General features: G+C 45.7%; 1 protein-coding gene across 7 annotated transcripts in view; it reads right to left on the reverse strand.

Moving 5' to 3' along the window:
* The window catches only part of LOC135210966 (zinc finger FYVE domain-containing protein 1-like), a 450,218-nt gene that overhangs the window by 256,262 nt on the left and 171,792 nt on the right, over positions 1–22,164 (reverse strand). For all 7 annotated transcript variants that reach the window (XM_064243949.1, XM_064243953.1, XM_064243952.1 and 4 more), the window contains one exon: positions 12,788–12,936. In XM_064243949.1, the coding sequence (XP_064100019.1) occupies positions 12,788–12,936 (149 nt within the window). The remainder of the gene's footprint in view (positions 1–12,787; positions 12,937–22,164) is intronic.

A 22,164-nucleotide genomic window follows, 5' to 3' on the forward strand; every position in this document is an offset into this window, starting at 1 on the left:
TCCATTTCCTCTAAACACCTGAGCCATTCTCTTTGAGCCTGGTCACGTGAGTAGAGGATTGTCTCCTTCGGTACCTTATCTTCTCTAGTCATGGCTGCGTCAGTAAGTCTGGCGTAGCCAATGAACGGCGGTTGGAGGCCCTCCGGGTAGAACTCGAAGTCCTCAATCCTTCGAGTACCACATTCCGGAATAGAGATAAGGCCGTCCTGGAAAGGGGCGTATGACGCCACTCTCCAGGGGTTGTTCATAGAGAACGGAGGCAGAGAGTCATGAGGTGGAAGCTGAAGCAGACCAGCACCGAAAGCTGGAGGAGTAGCTAGAGGGGCCTGATTAAGTCCGGCGATTATATTGTCCTGGGACGTAATCCTATCGGACAACCGGGAGAACATCTGCTCCATGCTGCTCCTCAGAGAGCCGACCAAGTCTCCCATGTGTTGCAACAATCCAGCATTGGGATCCAAAGCCGCAGCTGCTGCGGAGGTAGAGGGATAACTTGGAACAGGTACCAAGGGGAGAGAAGAGACTGCCGGCTCAGCCGGAGTACGGGGCCTCTCCTTGGAAGACCTGCTCTTAGAGGACTTCAAGCTTGAAGCAGAAGCTCTAGACTTCTCTGCTCCGGGGTTTGCAGCCGGAGACTTACGAGATGTTGACACCGACGAAGTCTTTTTGGACGACGACGACGTCTTTTTGAGGGTTTTCTGTACCCTCTGGCCCTTCACCTTAGGTTTCACCGAAGCATCGGGTGAAGCATAAAGGAGCTCAGCTCCTGTAAAGCCTTGGAAGGAAGCTGGAGAATTAGCAGGAGAAGAAGATCCAGTGGCGCCCAAGGGAAGCCCTTGGGCGTCCAACGTATCTACCTCGACCAACAGGTCGTCAACACCTACCATCGGTTCTACATTTAAATCCAGTGTCGCGACTTCCGATGAGATATCGTGGCCTGGTTCCTTTATCGAAGTGGCGATCTGCTGTTGGATCGCCGCCATAGTCGGGGCTGCTTCTGCCGGGTCGACGTAACCAGTCGACTTGCTGCCGGGGAACAGCAGGACAGCCATCCTCTTCTCCAGGATGTAGGGCTGTCCCTTGGCGGCGTTCTTCCCGAATCCGCCGACCCAAGCCCTCAGGGTTGCCAGAGCGGTCTCTCTAACGGCAGCAGCCTGGAAGAGAGGGCGTTCATTAGTTTTAAGTTTAAACTTAAAATTAAACCTTAAACTAAGACTAGGCTTAACCTAAAAGTTATCGGGGATGTAATACCCAACATAAAGAGAGCTTAAGCTAAAAATAAAAGATTAAAATTAAACTTAAGATCTAAAACAGTCATTGGAATTCATGTACGGAGTTGGAAATACTTACCCCGTCTAAGAACTGACTCACGAGATCGTAACAGATAGTGCAGGTTTCGTGGAACCAGACCTGCAGATTCCCATGCGGAGTCGCGCACGGAGCGTGGGACCTGCAGACTTCATGTCCACAGGGGTCCTGGAGCATGGCGTTGCATCCCGGATGCTCACAGTTGGTGGTCTGTAAGTGAAAGGATACATGAGTACCATAAAAGACATCACTTACAGGCTAATAGAACTCCGATGCATGCCGGAGAGCGAAAAAATTTTGGGCATAACCCCTCCCTTACTGCCTGAATAGGCTATAACCCCGGAGTGATCCGGTGTGACAACGGAGGTAAGGGAGGAACCCGGCTTAAGCTAGCTTAAATTAAACTTATGATAGCTTAAAATAAACTTAAAATACACTTAAGCATAAATAGCACTAAATTCCGGAATGGTTCCGGGTCGCGGAGGTGTTCGTCTCCCGGTATACCTACGAGACGGGATGGTTAGTAAAAAGACCAACTGTACGCCTGAGGTCCGCCAGCGAGCGGGGAACCAGCTCCCTTCCTCGTGATTGACGGAGCTCCAGTAAGATAAAAAAGCACCGACAAACCGGGAGGGAGCGAGAGGGCGAAACAGACTCTAGCAAACATCGGGGCAACGGAGCAACCAAGGAGGGGGAAGGCCAATCCCCCTACCCAGTCACAACAAAGCACCGTGAAGCAGAGAGAACGGTCAAGTCCAGTCCTGTGTCTGTCCAGCCTCCCCTACTCCCTCCGCGTAGGGAGAGAGGGAGACAGGCCCGGGTGGAGCGAGCGAGGACGGACCTCCCTCCCCCCAGCTCTATGGGAGAGCGGGAGGAGGGCAGGGTGACTGGACGGGCGCCTGGCTGCATCGCGATCACATGGTGACCACGAAGCAGTAACTCGATAAAACACACAAAAAACGTAGCCTAGGTTAATGCAACCAAACTAATCAGCGAGATGCTATCGTAGATGCAACAAAACTGATGAGAGGAAGCAACAAAGCTGATGGGGACCATGATATACTGAACCTAGGCTACTCTAACATGCCAGACGCCGTAGGCTAACCTAAAATACACAAAATCACTAAAAATTAAATTAAAATGAAAGTAGGAAAATAAAACAGTAGGAGAAAAAATCCAGGAGTGTACGACTAACCCGAGAGAAAGTCTACCACTCAAAGCTAGCCGGGGCCGATACTAAGAGCTGTGGCTAGGGTCTGGATAGAAACTAAATGCCTACGCAAGGTAAAAGAAGACATGTATTCATGACATAAACCAAGTAGGCTGGACCCCTAACATAATGTAGATAATTAGTATTAGAGCGTAAAGTAAAAGGGAAGGTTCTAGGTATGGAAGACCAAGAACGAACCCGCCACGAGGCAGAACAATGCCGCCATGCTTCCGGCCGCGAGCCAGTATTTATACCTAAAAAACGGCAAATACTGACTCAAAGCTGGAAAAAACTAAGTAGGAACCTTACGGAATACTTAACTTAGCTGATGCGATGGCTGAACGCTCCATAATTAGATAAAATCCTCACAAAGGGGCACGAAAAACACAGAGACAAAAAAGTACGTCTGGTAAGGCACGTGCTAACGTAAAGGATGGCCACCAGAGGCGCAGCAGTCGGTAGCGTGGGGTGGAGTAGTAGTAGTTGCTGCCCATTCTGTGGGTCGGCTCCTCTCTTGTGGGGGTTTTGTCGTAGGAGATTTCTATTGGTAAGAAGTTCGTGGCAGTGGTCTCACTCGCCCTAGTGTTCATACCGACGCCCTCTTGGAGGGTGAGCGAGTCAGTTATACTGACCTTTTTCTTTATTTTATTTATTCTCTGGTATTTGTTAGTTCATTTACCTTAGAAATAATGGATTAAAGGGATATTTCGCGCAGCGACACGAACTGAGCCCAGAAAAGGGATTTTGACAGAGGAAAAATCTATTTCTGGGCAATGACCTGTGTCGCCCAGTGAAATGCTTCCTTTAGTATTCATTTTTTAAGTTAAAATTGCTACAAATACCAGAGAAAAAGCTAAAATGGTAGTGCCAGAGTATACTGGCTCGCTCACCTTTATTTAAAGGTGTCTGTATGGTATCTGGGGCGAGTGGAAACCACTACCAGAGGTCCCTTGCCATTTAGTCCCTTCCTTCCTCAATATCCCTCGTCTACAGAGGAGCCGATCTAAGGCCCCGCTACCCGCTACCACTACAACTAGCGCCTTTGTTTTCATTCCTGTAGATAGCACCCAAGCTTGGGCCACATAGGGTGTGGAAGAAAAAGTGGGGTGGGATTTCACTGGGCAACACAGGTCATTGCCCAGAAATAGATTTATCCTCCGTTAAAATCCCTTTTCTGGGCTCAGCCTGTGTCTCTCCGTGAAATAGTCCCAGAGAATTGGCCCCACCAGCTTGGAAAGATAGTGCAGATAACCAATAAATATAGGTAAATTAAAACTCGATTAGAATTAAATACTATAATCTAGGTAATTAATTCTACAATAAACAATAAAAATATCAAATAAAAGAAAGTTTCAAAGATCCTTAAAATTAAGTTTATCTACACAACCGGGTTAGATAACCCACAATGGCTCAATTAACACACACCAGTCAACAAAATTACCACATAGGGAAATTAGACCCAGATACAAATATATACAGTACAAATCATCAATATACATAGAAAGTGCCACCCAAGGTGAAGTATAAAACCCAGTAACGACCAAGCTACGGCAAGAATGCTAGCGAGGCAGGTAGGAGAGAGAGAGATGTAAACGAGACATAGGCTACATAACTACTTATTACTGTTTTACGCAGTGTCAGGGGAAACTGTGTTTCCGGCTGCCACTGCTGGGAATTTAAGGGCCTCTAAAGACTTCAAATAGTGGAGTTTAAATACTGTCGGAGATTTCCAGCCTGTGTACTTCTTGAGATCGTCAAAATTCATATGTTGAAAATAATTAATTGAGGTGGCTACTGCTCTAACATCATGTGCCCGTGGAAAAGATTCCGGGTTAGCTTGCTTTATATAAAGTACAAAATTTGTTGCCTAATTCCTTTTAGGGAAATAGTACCACCTTTTTCCCTAATGAACAAAGGACCTGAAGATATCAGGGCAGTTCTGCTTAAATATGCTCTTAGGGAATTAACTGGACATAAGGATGGGTCCTGGGGAAGTGGGACAATCTTCCATGGAGCCCATCTATCTTGTGGGTCCTCATTCCTAGCTAGAAATTGACGATCTGGTGAGAGTAGTAATTCTCCTGAAGGGAGAAACTCGATATGATCTGGTTCCCTGGATAGGGCCGACAGTTCAGAAATTCTGGCTCCTGAGGCTAAACTTATTAGGAATAACGTTTTCCTTAGGAGGGTTATAAAATCACATGAGTCGTTATTAGTGTCAGAAGCCAATTTAAGGACATCATTTAAAAACCATGAGACCGTCCTGGGTCTCTCAGTTGGTCTAAGTCTAGCACAAGCCCTTGGAATGGATGAAAAGTACGAACCTGTTAGATCTATATTGAATCCAAATTGGAAGATCTTCATAAGTGCCGATTTGGTAGTAGTAATTGTACTAGCTGCTAAACCTTTTTCGAACAAGGTTCTGAAAAATGTTATGGCCAGATTTGTGGTCATGGTTTGTGCATTTGAGTCCTTTAAAAATATAACCAGTTTCTTAACTGCTGAGTCATATTGACACAAGGTCGATACCCGTTTGTCAGATTCTAAGAACCGGATGTTCTGAGGATCGATGTTGGCATCTTTCTGAGCCGCAAACTTCATGAAGTCCATAAAGTTAGGGCTTTCTGAATTCCTGAGGAAGCGGACTGTCCGCGTTTGTACCAACTGCGTCAGTTTGGGATTGGGAATCCGTTGAGGCCGGAGTCCTAATTCCAGTAGTACAGGAAACCAATTGCTCTTGGGCCAATTGGGGGCTACTAGTGCAATGTGACCCTTGAACTTCCTGAGCTTGTTCAGGACTTTCAGGAGTAGATTCACTGGAGGAAAGAGGTAAATTCTTTTCCATACATTCCAATCTATAGCCATAGCGTCCGTGGCGTAAGCCAGAGGGTCCAGGTTGGGGGCCACATAACAAGGAAGTCTGTGGTTCAACTCCGTGGCAAAGAGATCCACCTGAAGCCCTGGTACCTGTTGACAGATACATCTGAATGACTCCTTTTCCAACGTCCACTCCGACTCTAGCGGGACGGATCGTGACAGGGCATCCGCCACCACGTTCCTCACTCCCGCTAGGTGAGTGGCTGACAGGCGCCATCTGTTCCTGTCTGCTAAGGCAAATATGGCTATCATGACATGGTTCACGTTGCTCGATTTGGAGCCACCCCTATTTATGCAGTGGACTACCAATGCGCTGTCCAATACCAACTTTATATGAGACTTCTTGGCTGGTCGTAGCCTTTTCAGGGTAAGAAACACTGCCATAGCTTCCAGTACATTGATACGTAGCTGGCGGAATGGTAGGGACCAGGTTCCCTGTACCTTTTTGTACTGTGAGTAACCGCCCCAGCCGCTTAGTGAGGCGTCTGTGTGGACCACTAGGGCCGGCAGAGGGAATTACAAGGGTATTGTCTTTGACAGATTCTTGATTTCCGTCCAAGGGCGGAGCCTCTTGCGTAAGATCGCCGGAATGGGAGCCATCTTGTCCCGGGATCTTCGGTTTGCCTTCGAGCGCCAAACCCGGTTTATATCCTTTAGTTTGGCTTTCAGTAGAACGTCCGTCACTGATGCAAATTGGAGTGAACCTAGGATTCTTTCCTGGTTCCTCCAGGACGTCCGTTTGTTTTTGAGAAATTGTCTTGTGGCCTTGGCTATTTCTCTTCTCTTTAACGGCGGTATTGATAGAGTATGAGAGTTTTAAGTCACATTGGATTCCTAGCCACTGGAAATGTGACTCCGTCATTAGCCGGGACTTGGTTCTGTTTATCTGGAACCCTAAATGTTCCAGAAACTGAATTACCTTGACCGTCGCCTTGTGACATTCTTCGATACTTGTGGCACATATGAGCCAATCGTCCAGATAGGCTACTAACATTATTCCCCGAGTTCTCAACTCCTGGACTACTGTTTCTGCCAACTTTGTAAATATTCTGGGCACTATGTTGAGCCCGAATGGCATTACTCTGAAGGAGTAAGCCTTCTTTCCTAGTCTGAAGCCTAGGAATGGGCGGAAGTGTCTTGCTATTGGGACATGATAGTAGGTGAGGATGGCCCCACAGGGAAGTAAGGTCCGCACCTGCGAAACGGTCAGCATTCGAAACTTGTCGCAGTGAATGAATGAGTTCAGATGGGACAAGTCTAGAATTATTCTTAGTTTGTTCGAGTCTTTCTTTGGCACGCTGAACAAGCGCCCTTGAAACTTCAAGTTTCTGACTCTTGATACTACCCTCTTTTGAAGAAGTTCTTGGGTATACTCTACCAATTCCGCTGTTGGTTTTTGGTAAAAGGTGTTGGATGGAGGAGGACCTTGAAGCCAACTCCACCCCAGACCTTTGGTCATAATGCTCTGTGCCCAGTTGCTGAACCCCCACCGATGCCGGTAGAGTTACAGCCTCCCTCCTACCTGGGGATTCTCACTGGTTTGCCGATGGGCGGCCACCCCGTGCTCCCCGGAAGCCTTTGCCCCGGTTGGTGGCTCTTCCGGCGCCCCGGTGACGGGAGGGACCTCTAGCTCGGCTGCCTCTGGCGAACCTATTGAACGCTTGAAACGATTTGTGATTCAAACGTCGCGTTATAGGCCGGAGAGACCGCAAAGGAGGTCGAAGCCTGAGACTGTTGTGCCGGCTGGGTTAGAAGCACAAACTGCTGTTGCGGCTGTGCTTTGGACGTCAACGGTTGTGGTATTTGGGATACTGGAACCGCCTACATCAGAGTCTGTTGGGGAGCCTGGAAGGGCTGGAACTTCCTAGGTCTCTTCTTGGCTTTGGGATTCGATCCGGTGGACTCGGGTTTCCGTTTGGACATGAGTCCCCACCGAATTTTCAGGCTCTGATTGACCCTAGACGCTTCAAAAAGGACTTCATTCACAGCGGAGGCGGGGAAGAGGTCCGCGCCCCATATGGATGAGGCGATCAACTTGTTAGGTTCGTGACGGATTGTGGCTTCCGCCAGAACATGCTTCCTACAATTATGCCGAGCTATAATGAAATCATACAAGTCACATTGCATTGTATGCAGAAGTGACTTGGCCATGATTTTAAATAAAGTCTCTTGTCTGTAGATAAGAGACGCCATCTCAGTCATAGTCAGCGAACTGAGGGACCTGCTGAGCCTCATCCTAGTGTCGTATTTGGCTTGTATCAGAGCTTCTGATAGCCTAGGCAACCTCTCGCTGAACAGCGTGTTACCGCAGTCCGGCTTGAGCTTGTCCACCGTAAAGGTGGCAGGTGCGTCCATATAGTACTCAGCTGATCCGGGGAGCAGAAGGGAAGTCGGATCCGTCTCCCGGAGCTGAGGCATAGGCTCATCTTTCATAGCTGCCTGGAATGTTGCCTCCGTCACTTTGGAAGTGAATGGCAACGGGGTGTCCTTGTTTACGGTGAAGATCGTAAACGGGCTCTTGAATGCTTTGAGTCTTGTGTTCGTGCATTCCCATTCTTCCAGGTTCTGGAGCCAAGCTTGTTGGGCTTGGTCCCGGGGGAGGATTACTGTTTCCTTAGGGAGTTATCCTCCCTCCTCATGGCAGCATCTGTTAGACGAACATAGCCTATGAAAGGGGGCTGGAGTCCCTCAGGATAGAACTCGAAGTCTTCTAGCCTTCGAGTTCCGCAACCCTCAATAGTCAGCATACCCTCTGAAAACGGAGCATGTGCTGCTACTCTCCATGGGTTGTTTGGCTTAAATGGAGGAAGATTGGATGAGTCCGGCATCGGCAATGCATGAGTTGCTTGGCCGGACTGTGCCTGTCCTGCTGCCATATTGTCTCGGAGACCCGCCATCAGGTTCTCCTGGGCTACCATCCTCTCCGACAAGGATTGGATGGTTTGGCCCGATGCTTCCAGCGTGTTAGACAGCTGGGCAAACATTTCTTGGAAATTGGACTGGACCAAGTCCCCAACCATGCTGCCCATCTGCTGCATGATGCTAGCCGAGAATGCATCAGGGTCAAAGGAGGGAGGCTGAGCCTTCTCCTTAGGAACCTTGGTCCTCGACCCCTTTGGTGGGGGAGTGACCTTCGACTTGTCTGCCCAGGGGTTATGAGCTGGTGGCTTGGTGACTAGTTTGGTTCCTGACCTCTTTGGCAGGGACTTTTGCTTAGACTTAAAGTCCGTCTTACTTTTAACTTTAGGGACCGCCGATGAAGACTTCGGTCTGACCGACTGAGGTCTATCGGCGAATCCCTGGAAAGAAGTGGAAGGGGAAGAAGTTAAAGATGGACTCAAGGACAACCCTTGAGCCCCTACAAAACCTGCCTCGCTAACACTCTTACCATTGCCCATGTCGTCAATAGCCATGGGCTCGCGGTCCAAATCGAGGGCTGCCACGTTCCCCACGACTTCCTCTGCAATGCCTTCCTCCGTCGGGAGTGCGACTGCTTCCTGGATCTTGGCGATTAGAGGAGCAGCCACCTCAGGGTCCACCACAGATCCTTTCTTCACCCCTGGGAAGATGAGGGTGGCCATGTCCTGGGACAGGATGTAGGGTTGTCCCTTGGCGGAGTTACGCCCAAATCCGCCAACCCATGCCTTCAGGGTGGACAAGACAGCATCCCGGACTGCTTGTACTCCCTGTAAGAGGGGTTATTATTAATACTTGACACAAGAGATAGACTTAACCTTGTACAATAGTGTATATTACAGCTTATTGATTCTCATTGTATCATTATGTATAGACCGAAGTGTCACATACCTCGGAGGTGACTTCATTCACCAAAGCATAGCAAATGATGCAGTTCTCGTGGTGCCAGACCACATAATCTTCCAGGCAAACTGCGCAGCTGGCATGTGCCCGGCAGACCACGTGCCCACAGGGTTCCTGGAGATCGGCGTTGCAACCCTCCTCCAGACAACAGGTAACCTGTAAGTCAAATGATACATGAGTATCATCAACAACCTTCCGGAACAGGTCCGTGGTTGTGTGCCGTATACTATTGCTGCCGGAGTAACTCCGGCATCAGCATATATAATGTACGATAACATGTCACCCTGTTACTACTAGCTCCGGCGCCCTGTATATACTCATAGGAACATCCTAGGCAGGTAATGGGAACTAGCTATGACTCCACAGCAGCTCCGGCGTAAAATCTGACCGATTAAGTGGATTCAAGCTGTCCCCATTGTGCCGGAGTGAGGGATATAACACAATATCAGGTACAGGGTTGAAGAGCGAGACGTAACAGGGTGGGACAGTTAAATACCTGGCGGAGTTGGTGTAAATAACTGGATATAGTAAGAAAATAACTTACAACAGAATGTGGATGCTATATTATGTGTAATAAACCATGCATGCAATAATGGAATCCCATAGACAGGCCGGAGCCTTTTCACATATCCAAATAAGCCTAACTATCCTGATGTCGGATCCGGCTTTCACCGGAGCCCTGAGGCCGCCGGAGCGGGGTGGGAAAGGTTGGGCTCCATAGATAGTGAGAGGGATACACTACCTAGTGGGTCAGGGTGTATCCCGCTCCCCCGAGCCTGGTGGCCAACCATGGCTTGGCCGAGCAGGGTCCCCCCCTACTCCACTAGCAGCGCGGCAGAGTACGGCAGGCCTGCTCACCGAGCGTACCCCCAGTTAACCCCTTCCTCCCCATGGTTGACTCGGATGGCTACCTGAGGTAGAGTGAGCGAGTCGTCACTCCACCGAAGTGGGTGAGCGAGGGGGTGGGGGGGGGGGACTGAGAGGGGTCGGTAGCAGGGTGGCTTGTACGTGATCGACTGGAGACACTCTCAGCTGGGTGAACAGTCACGCGGTGTGAAAGGCCAGTCGATCCAAAGAAGGCCTATAGGCCAACTAGATGCCGTCTACAAGAATAGCAACACATAAAAATATCCTGTCCTAACACGGGGGGAAGAGAGAGAAATAAATATGGAGCGAGAGAGAAAGAAATTGTCCTTTGAGAAACTAGGCTAAACGCAAATCCAACGATTTGGGTATGATAGCCTAGAAACTCAGAGCGGCTTAGCCTAGATGCCGTAACGAATGTTCGAGGGGCAAACGGCCAGGGTGGCTCAAGGACGGTAAGGGCTACGTAGGGACCAGGGTCCTTCCATATATAAGACAAGAGAGTCTTAAAAGATCCTATCTTACTGAGAAACTAATGGTTGATATGTCAACCTCAATGCAAGAAAGGTAAGTGTAAGCCACGACCTGAAAGCATGCGGTTTGGAAGTAGGCTATGCCCCGTGAACGGACTAATAAAATAAAAACGTCAATAACAAATGCATCTTATAATAAAATTAAATGGGGTACTGCTCAAAAATGCAATCGAGACCAATTAGTATGGGAGACCAATTGGTGCAAGAAAGCATTGAATCATCACGCGGCTGGCGAGCCATGAGATGACGGCGCGGGGACGGCAACGCACGTGCTGCCGCTCTCACATATAACCTATTATAACTTGGCTTATCTTGCCAAATGCCATCTCAAAATGTTCTCAAACATTAATTGTAGTACTTAACTTGGATGCTTGACGTTCCATGATGATGAAAAGGGAATAAATTCCGAGCGAAAACACAGCACAAGGAAAGAACGCGCGCAGCGTGAACAGTGCTATCGAAAGGAATGAAAACAAAGGCGCTAGTTGTAGTGGTAGCGGGTAGCGGGGCCTTAGATCGGCTCCTCTGTAGACGAGGGATATTGAGGAAGGAAGAGACTAAATGGCAAGGGACCTCTGGTAGTGGTTTCCACTCGCCCCAGATACCATACCGACACCTTTAAATAAAGGTGAGCGAGCCAGTATACTCTGGCACTACCATTTTAGCTTTTTCTCTGGTATTTGTAGCAATACTTTTACCTTAGAAATGAATACTAAAGGAAGCATTTCACGGAGCGACACAGGCTGAGTCCAGAAAACACAATTGTAAGCTAAATCTCTTACATTCTAGTAATATTCAATCATTTACCTTTATTTTGCAACAAATTGGAAGTCTCTAGCACAATATTTCGATTTATGGTGAATTTAAAAAAAAACTTTTTCCTACGTCCGCGCGGTAACTCTTCCGAAAAAATCTGAAATTTTTTCGTCCGATTGTTGTAATGTTTGCACCGTTTTATATTAGCCGTTACATAAAGTTTTATACATGAAAATGTGTGCAATTTCATGTAGAATAAAAAAAAAAAACAACCAATGGTTGTAGCTTTTATTAGTTTTGAAATATTTTCATATAAATAACGATGAGTGCCAAAATTTCAACCTTCGGTCAACTTTGACTCGACCGAAATGGTAAAAAACCGTAATTCTAAGCTAAAACTATTACATTCTAGTAATATTCAATCATTTTGCAACAAATAGGATGTCTCTCTAGGACAATATTTTGATTTATGGTGAATTTATGAAAAAAACTTTTTCCTTATGTCAGCTCGTTAACTCTTCCGGGAAAAATCAGAAATTTTTTCGTCTGATTGTCGTAATGTTTGCACCGTTTTACATTAGCCGTTACATAAAGTTTTATATATGAAAATATGCACAATTTCATTTAGAATACAACAATAAACAACCCATGGTTGTAGCTTTTATCAGTTTTGAAATATTTCCATATAAATAACGATAAATAGAAAAAATTTGACCTTTGGTCAACTTTAACTCGACCGAAATGGTCGAAAACTGCAATTGTAAGATACAACACTTACAGTCTAGTAATATTCAATCAATTACCTTAATTTTGCAACAAACGGGAAGTCTCTGGCACAATATTTCTATTTATGTTGAATTTTTGAAAAAAACATTTTTTTTACGTCCGTGTGTTATGAATTCGTGCATCATATTGTGATGATATTTTCTCTGTGTTGCTTTGATCGTTTTACAATTTGTTATATACAAAAATCATCACAATTTAGTGTACAATACAACGAAGAAATAATTAACTAATTAGCTTTAACTGTTTTGCTCACAGCGTGATTTGTATACAATTATATATGAAATTTGTTTTTCGCGCTGTCACATATTCCTATATTCCAATATTTATATATGATAATGATATTTTTTTTTCATTTCTAATGGTTGCATACTAAACTTCAGGCAATGACAAAAATAGAAAGCAAAAATGAACTCATAATCTTGAAAATTAAGTGTGCTGTGATTTTTTTTTTAAACTTTTTTTCCACTTCGGCACTCACTCGCGAACGCCGCCGGCATACGGGAGACACTTTCGGAGATACCAGCTCGGTGTTTAAGGGTTAATATTATTTTCATTATACTAACTGGTAATGTATACTGTTTCAAGTTCATACCATGTGACAAAAGTAAAACATACCAAATACAGAAACACTAACTTGAAAATTTCTGCTCCTCGGAAGAAGACTTGGTTCAGAGTGTAGGACTTTCCTTCACCAGTGTTACCGAATACAGACACCACCTTTACATGAAGATTTGACTGCCGTGGGACACCCATTTTCTTCAGCAAGTCATTTGCATCTTTTACCTGAATTGGTTAAACAGTATTTTCATGTAATTTCTGTATTTTTCAAAATTTAAATGGCAGCAGTATTATTAATATACCTTTAACCAAATCTACAAAACTTGAAAAATTCCTGTTAACTGTGTCTACACAACCTAAACCACTGCCCAAACAAAAGAAAATTTCTTAAAAAAAAAAAAAAAAAAAAAAAAAAAAAAAAAAAAAAAAAAAAACTTTTCACCCACTGGCATCACAGGACAGAAACAGGCCTACTGTAACAAAACTTTAATGCTGACCAATGCTTGACAAACACACAGAATGGCCTTAGTGTCATATACAGAAATTTATATGAAATATCTGCCATGTTTTGCTTACAAACAGGACAGTGGTTTGTAAAAACCCCATTAATCATATACAAGTCGACCATCACTGATCCAGCAACACTGGGACCTGCAGGGTGCCAGATTAGTGATTTTCTTGGATTATGGATTGGTTAGGTTAGAATACACTCAGCCCAACAGTTAACCACCTCTTCCTACCTTTAAAATGCCCTGTAAATCAGTCAAGTTGTTTAATAAGGAAAAAGAAATATTACATGAAAATGAAGTGAAATTTTAATGAAGCACAGGCAAAATAAATGGTACATTAATTCTGTTGACTTACACAAGAAAATTCATCACTGCCACTGCCAAGGTGAAAAGGTGGAATTTGCAACTTAGCACTTTCACATATTAGGTAAAGGGCTGTCAGGAATCCCATTTTATTCACCTTGGAATTTTTTTATATAAAGCTATTTTTATTTATATTTTTTACTTTATTTTCTCCTTTTTAATTTACAACCCAAAAGATAACTGCAATCTTGTGCCTAGCATATGTACAAATGCACACACTCATTTGCTGGTGCTAGAGAACTTGCACTAGCTTGTTTTGGTTGGGATTGTTATGGTACTTATAATCCTTTTTTATACTTTAGGCTATTCTCATTCTTATTTTAACTTCTCATTTCTATTTTAACTATCTTTTTTCCATTTTTACCATCCAAAAGATAAACTCAATGGTGTGAGTTGGAATGTAAGCACACAAACTATTAGCTGGCACTGGACAACTTCCTACAGCTTTTGTTTTGTGTTATTACACTTATGATTTTCTTATTTATATTCTATGCTATTCTTATTTAAATTTTTATTCCATCTGCTCATTTTTTACATCCCAAATTGTGTACTTAGGAAATGTATGTACGAACACAAGTAGTGCCAACAAATTATAGTGACAAGTTGGTGAGGTGACCTGGAAAATTTGAAATTGCACTAGCTGAAATTAGCCCCAGATTAGTGAAAGAACCAAATCAATGATTGGTGGATTAGTAATGGTCAACCTGTGCACTGCCTAATATCAGCAGAAGAGATTACTATACCCACTCATATGTCACTGCACTGGTCAAGACTGAGACTCCCCTACTGCACAGTGCCCACATGTATGGGCCTACACACACCTACAACCACAATCTTCATTATCCCACGACGCAGGACCCACAATGAAAAACACAACTTCTCTCATATGGTTTTCATACATGTACTATATCTTCATCATTATTATTGTCACATCTCATGTATTATTACCTCTGTATGTATTTCACTGCCAGCTTTCAAACCATTGATGTATGATCTTCAGTCTAATGTTCTGTACCATTTCATATGTATATTCCTGTCTGTGAACAAACACACATGCTCAAATTTAATCCGTATTTCAGTCTGTTAAGAGGTCAGAAGCTACATTGCAGCTCACACAAGCCTTGACCTGCGAGAATATTCTGTAAATAAATCAATTAGCAGCAGACTCCAAATCTCACACGTACCTCGCCTCACACTGGTGACCCCGGAGTGACCGACAAGGCTGACGTCACCTCACATAGGTGAGACACGGAGATGATCGACCCAGCCAACACCAACGAGGCCGACCTCCCCAATGAAACACTTGCCGCCTTCTCCATATGCCTACCGCCATTCACGTCCCACAACCAAGAGGCATGGTTCTTCAACCACATGGAGGCACCTATGGGAGACGGGTGACCATCGCACATCTGTAAGCAGCTGCAGTGACTAATCACACTGGCCCCCATGGGTGGCTTAGTCATCCTTGGACCTTGTGAGGGAAGTATATCCTTGCAAACTACCCAGCAAACAGCAGCAGCAGCACCTCATCGGACCCACCAAGCACATCCAACAGTGACCCAGAGGGCCGGCCACCACCATTTCAAAGGCTGCCTGTTGCACAAGCAACCCAAAAATGCTAACGTCAGCGGTGAACAGACTGGCTGTCTCGGAAGAGAAGCTACACCTGCTCAATGCTGTCTTCCTTCCAGGTACGAACAAAAATGACTCTTGCTACTTCCAAAGAGACGAGAGAGCTGACACGGAGTTCCTAGTAGACTCCAGAGCATGAAGATCATTCATCCCAGCCTGATCAAATGACTCAACCTTGTTCTCCCCACCAACCTCCACATATCAATGACCAGCAGAGCACCACTTAAATGTACAGAAGGTGGGAGGCAAAAATAGCTTTCAACAGGAATGAATAAGACTAGACTTTTGTCATGGCAGATGTCACAATGGCATTGTTAGGAGCAGATTTCCTAACAGCTCACACCCTACTAGCCAACGTAGAAGCTAAACAGCTGGTTGGTTTCAAGAACAGCACCAACATCATCATCTCAAAAGCCAAGCAGACGTACCAATGACAAGTCAATGAAATCAACAAAATTTAGAAAAATACAATTTCTTCATAGCTCAATCAGATGATCATGAAAACCTACTTAAATGTGTCAGACTTAAACTATTGCTACTGAAGGTAAAGCACACAAAATGTATGACCTTACTTGTCTCTGTTAGGCTTACTTACATTACTTGAAACTTTCTGCAATTCTGCAAGCTGGTACTTGGAGATGCCATACTACTTTCACTTGATTCTTAATGAGAAATTTAATGAAAAAAAATGCCATCATTTAGATGCATTCTTGTTGGATCTGACTGTTATAGCAGATCTTATTTTGCCTGGGAGGGAGTAAGTACCATCATCTTCAGTGCCAGCACTTTTTTGGAATTTAATCACTTTGGCACTTATGGGCTGTGGCTCTCCTGAATAATATTTTGTCTGATGTTGCTCCTGAATGCTTTGTCCCAAAACTCATGTTGACTACCTGCTAAATACTTACCCTTCCATAGGCCCATTAAGGTAGCAATATGGAAAACTGGGTTTGTGAGAAGAGGCTTGTGTGTTTTTGACACCATTGTCTTTTTTATTATTTTGTGTGGTTGTTAGTGTGTGATTGTTGATTATTCATATTGTTTTTCTGTTTTTTTACTTGCAGTTTGCTTGAGCCTGTTACTTTTACTTGTAGTTTGCTTGAGCCTGTTACTTTTACTTGTAGTTTGCTTGAGCCTGTTTTTTTACTTGCAGTTTGCTTGGGCAAGATAAAATTGAGTGAGTGGGTTTTGCTCCCCTTCGCCTGTATAGTAATAGATTTATTTACATTGGCTTCAACAGAGAATAATCTTGGGAGACTATGCAGTGAAGACAAAATGACAAATTTTCTAAGACAATTTGTATTTTTCATAGCTACAAACCTGAGGTCTTAACAATAGGATAATTTATAGTGCCTAGCTGGATCCAGTTAAATTGAAGATGAAAGCAAGGAATCTTGCGAGATCTGGCAACACATCCGAATATTGGGTGAAGAGTGGTCAAGGACCACGCACCCATGCCACAGTGTCAGTCTTTCCCAACTCAGGATGTCTTAGCAAAAAGAGGGGCAGCTAGAGGTGGGCAACACAAAGTTAAGACCTCAGGTTTGAAGCTATGAAAAATATAAATTGTCTTGGAATATTTGTCATTTGTTCATACGCGAACAAACCTTCGGTCTTAACAATAGGATAGACTTATACTTGGAGGGAGGTACAGACATCCTAAACTGGCTGGGGGCCTAGCCACCAGTCAAGCTCCAGAAGAAATAACTTCCAGAGAGGGACTGAACCCCATGAGAAGCTAGATACATTGATATCTAACCACCCAGACACTGAGCGACGTACAACAATATATGGGAGATTCCTTGTAGGGAACTAAAGAGAAACTTTGACTGTCCAATAACAAACCAACACACCAGGTTTGTTACCATTCCCAACTCCCCTTTCTGCATGCGGCTGACACAGGAGATGCCACCATGGGGGAATTTCCCTCAGAACCTCCGACAACAATGACAGCACATTTGGAAACCATTCTGCCTGAGGCCACAGAGAGGCTACCAAAGTCATCCTGAGACCCTGCGAACTCATCAGCCTGTTCAGGACTTGATGGATTAACAAAACGGAGGGAAGCCATACACCTCCAGGTTGTCCCAGGGATGTTGGAACGCGTCCTCTGCTAACGCTAAAGGATCTGAAACCACTGAACAGAATATCTCCAGTTTCCTGTTGAACCAGGTTGCAAAAAGGTCCAGTATGGGTCTCCCCCAAACATGGAAGAGCTTGTCTGCTACTGCTTGATGAAGGGACCACTCTGTGCCTAGGATCTGATCCTGACGACTGAGTTTGTCTGTGACCACATTCCGTTTGCCTGGGATATACCTGGCTGAGAGCTCTATCAAATTGCTGACCTCCCACTGGTGAACCTTGACAGTCAAGGTGTGAAGTTGATGTGAAACCAGGCCTCCCTGCTTGTTCAAATAGGCGATCACTGCGGTGTTGTCCGACATGAGAACGACAGAATGACCCTCTACTTTCTCCTGAAACTAATTCAGTCCCAGGAAGGTTGCCTTCAAATCCAAGATGTTGATATGCTGCTGTTTGTCTTCCAAACTCCAAATGCCTGAGGCAATGAGGCCGCCTAAATGAGCCTCCAACCTGCAAGGGAGGCATCTGAAAACATAAGGAAGTCCGGTGGGAGAGAATGCAGAGGAACACCCTTCAAAAGATTTTGGTCGCCCAACCACCAACGAAGGTCTTCTCTCACTTCCAGAGACAGAAGAACCTTTAACAGGGGCGAGTCCCCCGCCGGAGACCAGAATTCCCCCATCTCCATTGTAGAGACCAAAGATGAAGACGCCCATGAGGGACCAGCTCCTCCAGGAAAGACAAAACTCCCAAAAGAACCTGCCACTGATGAGGTGACTGATGTGGTTCTGACAGGAAGTCACACGCCACCACTCGCAACTTCTCCAACCTCTGATCTGATGGGAAAACTCTTGCAACCGCCGTATCGATGTCCATGCCCAGGCAAAGAATCTTGACTGGGTACGAGGTTTGACTTTTCCTGGTTGACCATGATGCCCAATTCCAGAGAAAACCGAAGCAGACGATATATGTCCTGCAGCAGCTTCTCCCTGGAACCTGCCAGGACCAACCATTCGTCGAGGTACCTCAGCAAACAGATCCCCTGAGCATAGGCCCAACTTGAGACGAGAACACTTGTGAACACTTGAGGGGCTGTGGTCAGCCCAAAGCACAAGACTTTGAACTTGAAGACCTTGTCTCCGAGAGAGAAGCGAAGAAACTTCCTGGTCGTAAGATGAATAGGGATCTGGAAGTATGCATCCCTCAAGTCTATTGACAGCATGAAGTCGCCTTCCCTCACAGCTACCAACACTGAACGCGGAGTCTTCATCTTGAACCTTGTCTTCCTGATGAAGTGATTCAAGGTGGATAAGTCTATCATAGGTCTCCAACCCCCCAACACCTTGGGTACCAAGAAGATGTGACTGTAAAACCCCGGAGATGGACACAACACTTCCTCTATTGCATCCTTGTCCAGCAGCTTCTGCACTAGTCCTCCCGAAGAGTCAAGAAAGGAACAGGAGCGAAAGGGATGTTGGTCCTCTGACCTAGGCTGGGACGAACGGGGAGGCCCTGCCGAAACCGAACTCCTTAACGGCCTACCAGGCGACGACCTTCGTGACTGCTGCTGGGCAGAGGGAGGGAGGAGGAGGAGGAACTAGACATCTCCGAGGACAAGACTCTGACTTAAGAAACAGCCTGGTGCACTAATCTGCCCTTGGTGTCAGCCCAGCGCAAGTCTATCACATCCTCCAGCTCAGTCCGAAGGAACAGAAGTTGTGATTCCAAAAGATCTCCATTCCTCAATGACAGCAAAGACTCAGGGTCAACTGATCTTTCCATCCTGGATAAAGTCCCATCTCTTCTAATCAGGAGAAGGTTAGCCCATAAATTAACACTGAGGTGAGCAAGATATGAAAACACCTTGCTTCCGGACTGCAAAAAATTGGCAAGGGAGGAAGCTCTCACCAACATTCTGGGGACATGTCAGAAGCTATCTTGGCAATGACCGCTGACCAAAAGTCCAGCCAAGAATCTGTCTGCAACATGGAGGCTGCCGTAGACTCCAACGCTGAGGCATCCTGTGGAGACAAGGACAGAGCCACTGACCTCACCTGCTCCAAAGTCAATCTCGGCTTCAGACGAATGATGTCCTGGTTAAGATGACACAACAGCAAAAATGCAGGTTCATAGCATAGTACTTCCTATGCCTCGTGAGAGGTGGGGTAGCAGCTTGGCAGTGCCTCTAGCGCAAAGCGAACTGTCCCGATCTGAAATAGAGGCGATAACCTTATGCAAGACTGACAGGAGATGCCCTGACAAGGGAAGTTGAAATGATGACTTGGGATCCTTTGTAGCTCCCAGCAAGGCTTCCAAGCAGGAAGGAGTGAAAGATGACTGACCCAGAGTCCTACTCTCCAAATTGTTGAATCCACGAATGAGATCGACAACTCTGTAAAGGAAGGCAAAAACTCTTGCGTGTCTCCCCCCTCCTGCTCTGGCAACGGAGACCAACGACAAGATGGATGTGCAGGCTATCTAAAGCACCTTCCTCATGTAAATTAACAGAAGAACCAGCAGCCAAACAGCCCAAAACACCAACTAACCTGTATGGGCTGGATTCAAGTGCCAACTCCTGCGATGAACCACCCACAACACTAAGGACATCACTACCCACTCTCCCAACAGATGACTCTCTAACATGGTCACATAAAAGCATGGGGGGGGGGGGGGGGTACACGTACGAACGTGTGTTGGTGAGGAATCCTGAACACTCGAAATAGAATGAGAATCTCTTGGAGTCGAACTCCTGGAAGTACCATGGAGAGGGGCATGCAAACACTCCTGCTGCACCAACTCTGCGCTCACAACCTTCGACCTCTTGACGTTTGCGACTCGATGCTGATCACTCAGGGGATGATACACTAACACACTCAGTAACACCAACACTCGCAGGAACACAGGCGTGCTGCTCCTCACTCGCAGATGAAGAAAGGGCAAAGTCCTTAACCTTCCAACGCTTGATGCGCCGATGTGGCAGAGATGGGGGGAGAAGGAGAGGACGGCACTGGCTCCTTACACAATATCTTTTCCCTGGAGGCGGGGGCGAAGCAACAAGCTTGCTTCTGGTTCTCCCAGCCGACATGGCAGCAAAGTTATCTTCTAAAACAAGAGTCCAATCCCTTAAGAACAGCCTGGCATAAAGCCTCAGACTGATCAGCAAGAGAAGGGGCCGACGACATGAAAGGGAGAGGCAACGAGCTGGATGGCAGAGATTACGTCACTGCAGCAAACAATGATGACACAGAGGAGCGAGGCAGCAGAGCAGAGACAACAGGGAGTGACGTCTTGGATGGAAGTGATGACATAAGCGACGATGACGTCACGGCTTCTCCTCGATCTGAACAGGAAGCAGATGCCACTGGCAGAGGGATACAAAATTACTGACCCCATGACATCACTAACGGGGGTGATGTCATGGCTTCCCTCTAACTTAAAGTAGCAGCAATCTTCACTGGCGGAGCAATACAATATAGCTGACCTCAGCTACCCATGAAGACAAGGCCAGGAGGGGGGGAGGGCCTCGACAGCATGAGGGAGGGAGGGTAGTGAGCATCCATGAAGTGCGTCATGAAACCCTCCAATGAGGGTGGACCCTGTAGCCCAAGCATCCCCCAAAGTGCCGCCATTTTGGACGCCTCCGACTCCAAAATAAAAGACATTGATGAAAAAACCTCCTCCCTCTCGGGAATCAAATTAACTCCTGAGGAAGAAGGGGCAACATTACATAAATCAGCCTGAGGGTCTCCCGATACTTCCAAAAACAAATTGATTGAAGAAAAGGAATGGGACAAAAGCACAACACTAGCATGGGGTGTGACAGTAGCAGGAGACGAAGCATCAGGAAGAGAAGAGAAGAAAAACCCTCCCACGAAGGAAGAGTAGAAACCCCAGTTCTCTCTCTTACTATAAAATAACTTCCACTGCTCTCTAGGCCACGCATAGCATTCCATGCAAGGATTTGTTATTGTACAAACATTAGAACAGCACCTACTACAAGTGACGTGTGGGTCCGTCGCAACCGAAGCCAAAAACCGAGAACACAGAGAACCTGGAGTTCCGGGGCACACACGTTGACGAGGCCGAGAAGGAGCAGAAGAAGCCATAATAACAACACACACACACACACACACTCAAACACAAACGAAAACGGGCAATGAACCGGGTAAAGGCCGAGAGAGGTCAACTCTCGTCCAGGTGGTTTTAAGAAAGACTGACGCTGTGGTGTGGGTGCGTGGTCCTTGACCAATCTTCACCCGATATATGCACGCATTGCCAGGTCTCACAAGATTCCTTGTTTTCATCTGCAATTTAACCGGATCCAGCTAGGTGCTAGAAATTATTCTATTGTTAAGACCGAAGGTTTGTTCGCGTATGAACAACAAGGTTGTCTTCTGAATGCCTGCCCTGCTTCGCAGCTAGTATTTCTATCTATAAATTGCTGTTGATCATTTTTTCTAATTATTGTGCACATGATTTAAACTGGTGTTTTATTAAACATTCCTGTTGGAAATATGTAAAACTCAGTATGCATATCAGTTATGTGAACTGTAGTATAAATTGTGTCCTCACATCTGTTGTGGGAACCTAGAGTCTGATTTATTCTAGTTCCCAGTAGGAATTGATAATACAAAACATTTTCAAGTTGTTGTTGCAGATGCCTTTCAAGGAAATTAAAAAACATTGTGCGATGAATCAGTGTGTGAATCAGGCTGACAGTGAAGTTGTATACTAAATCAATGGAGAAAATCCCAAGTAAACTCTATACAGATTTATATTTCAAGTGTGCATTCACCTACCCTGACTGTAGTCACTTGTGGAAATACTGAAATAGCAAAGAAATATAATGAAAGAGCTCATGGCAGCT

Source organism: Macrobrachium nipponense, chromosome 4, assembly GCF_015104395.2.
Source record: "Macrobrachium nipponense isolate FS-2020 chromosome 4, ASM1510439v2, whole genome shotgun sequence".
Lineage (NCBI taxonomy): Eukaryota > Metazoa > Arthropoda > Malacostraca > Decapoda > Palaemonidae > Macrobrachium > Macrobrachium nipponense.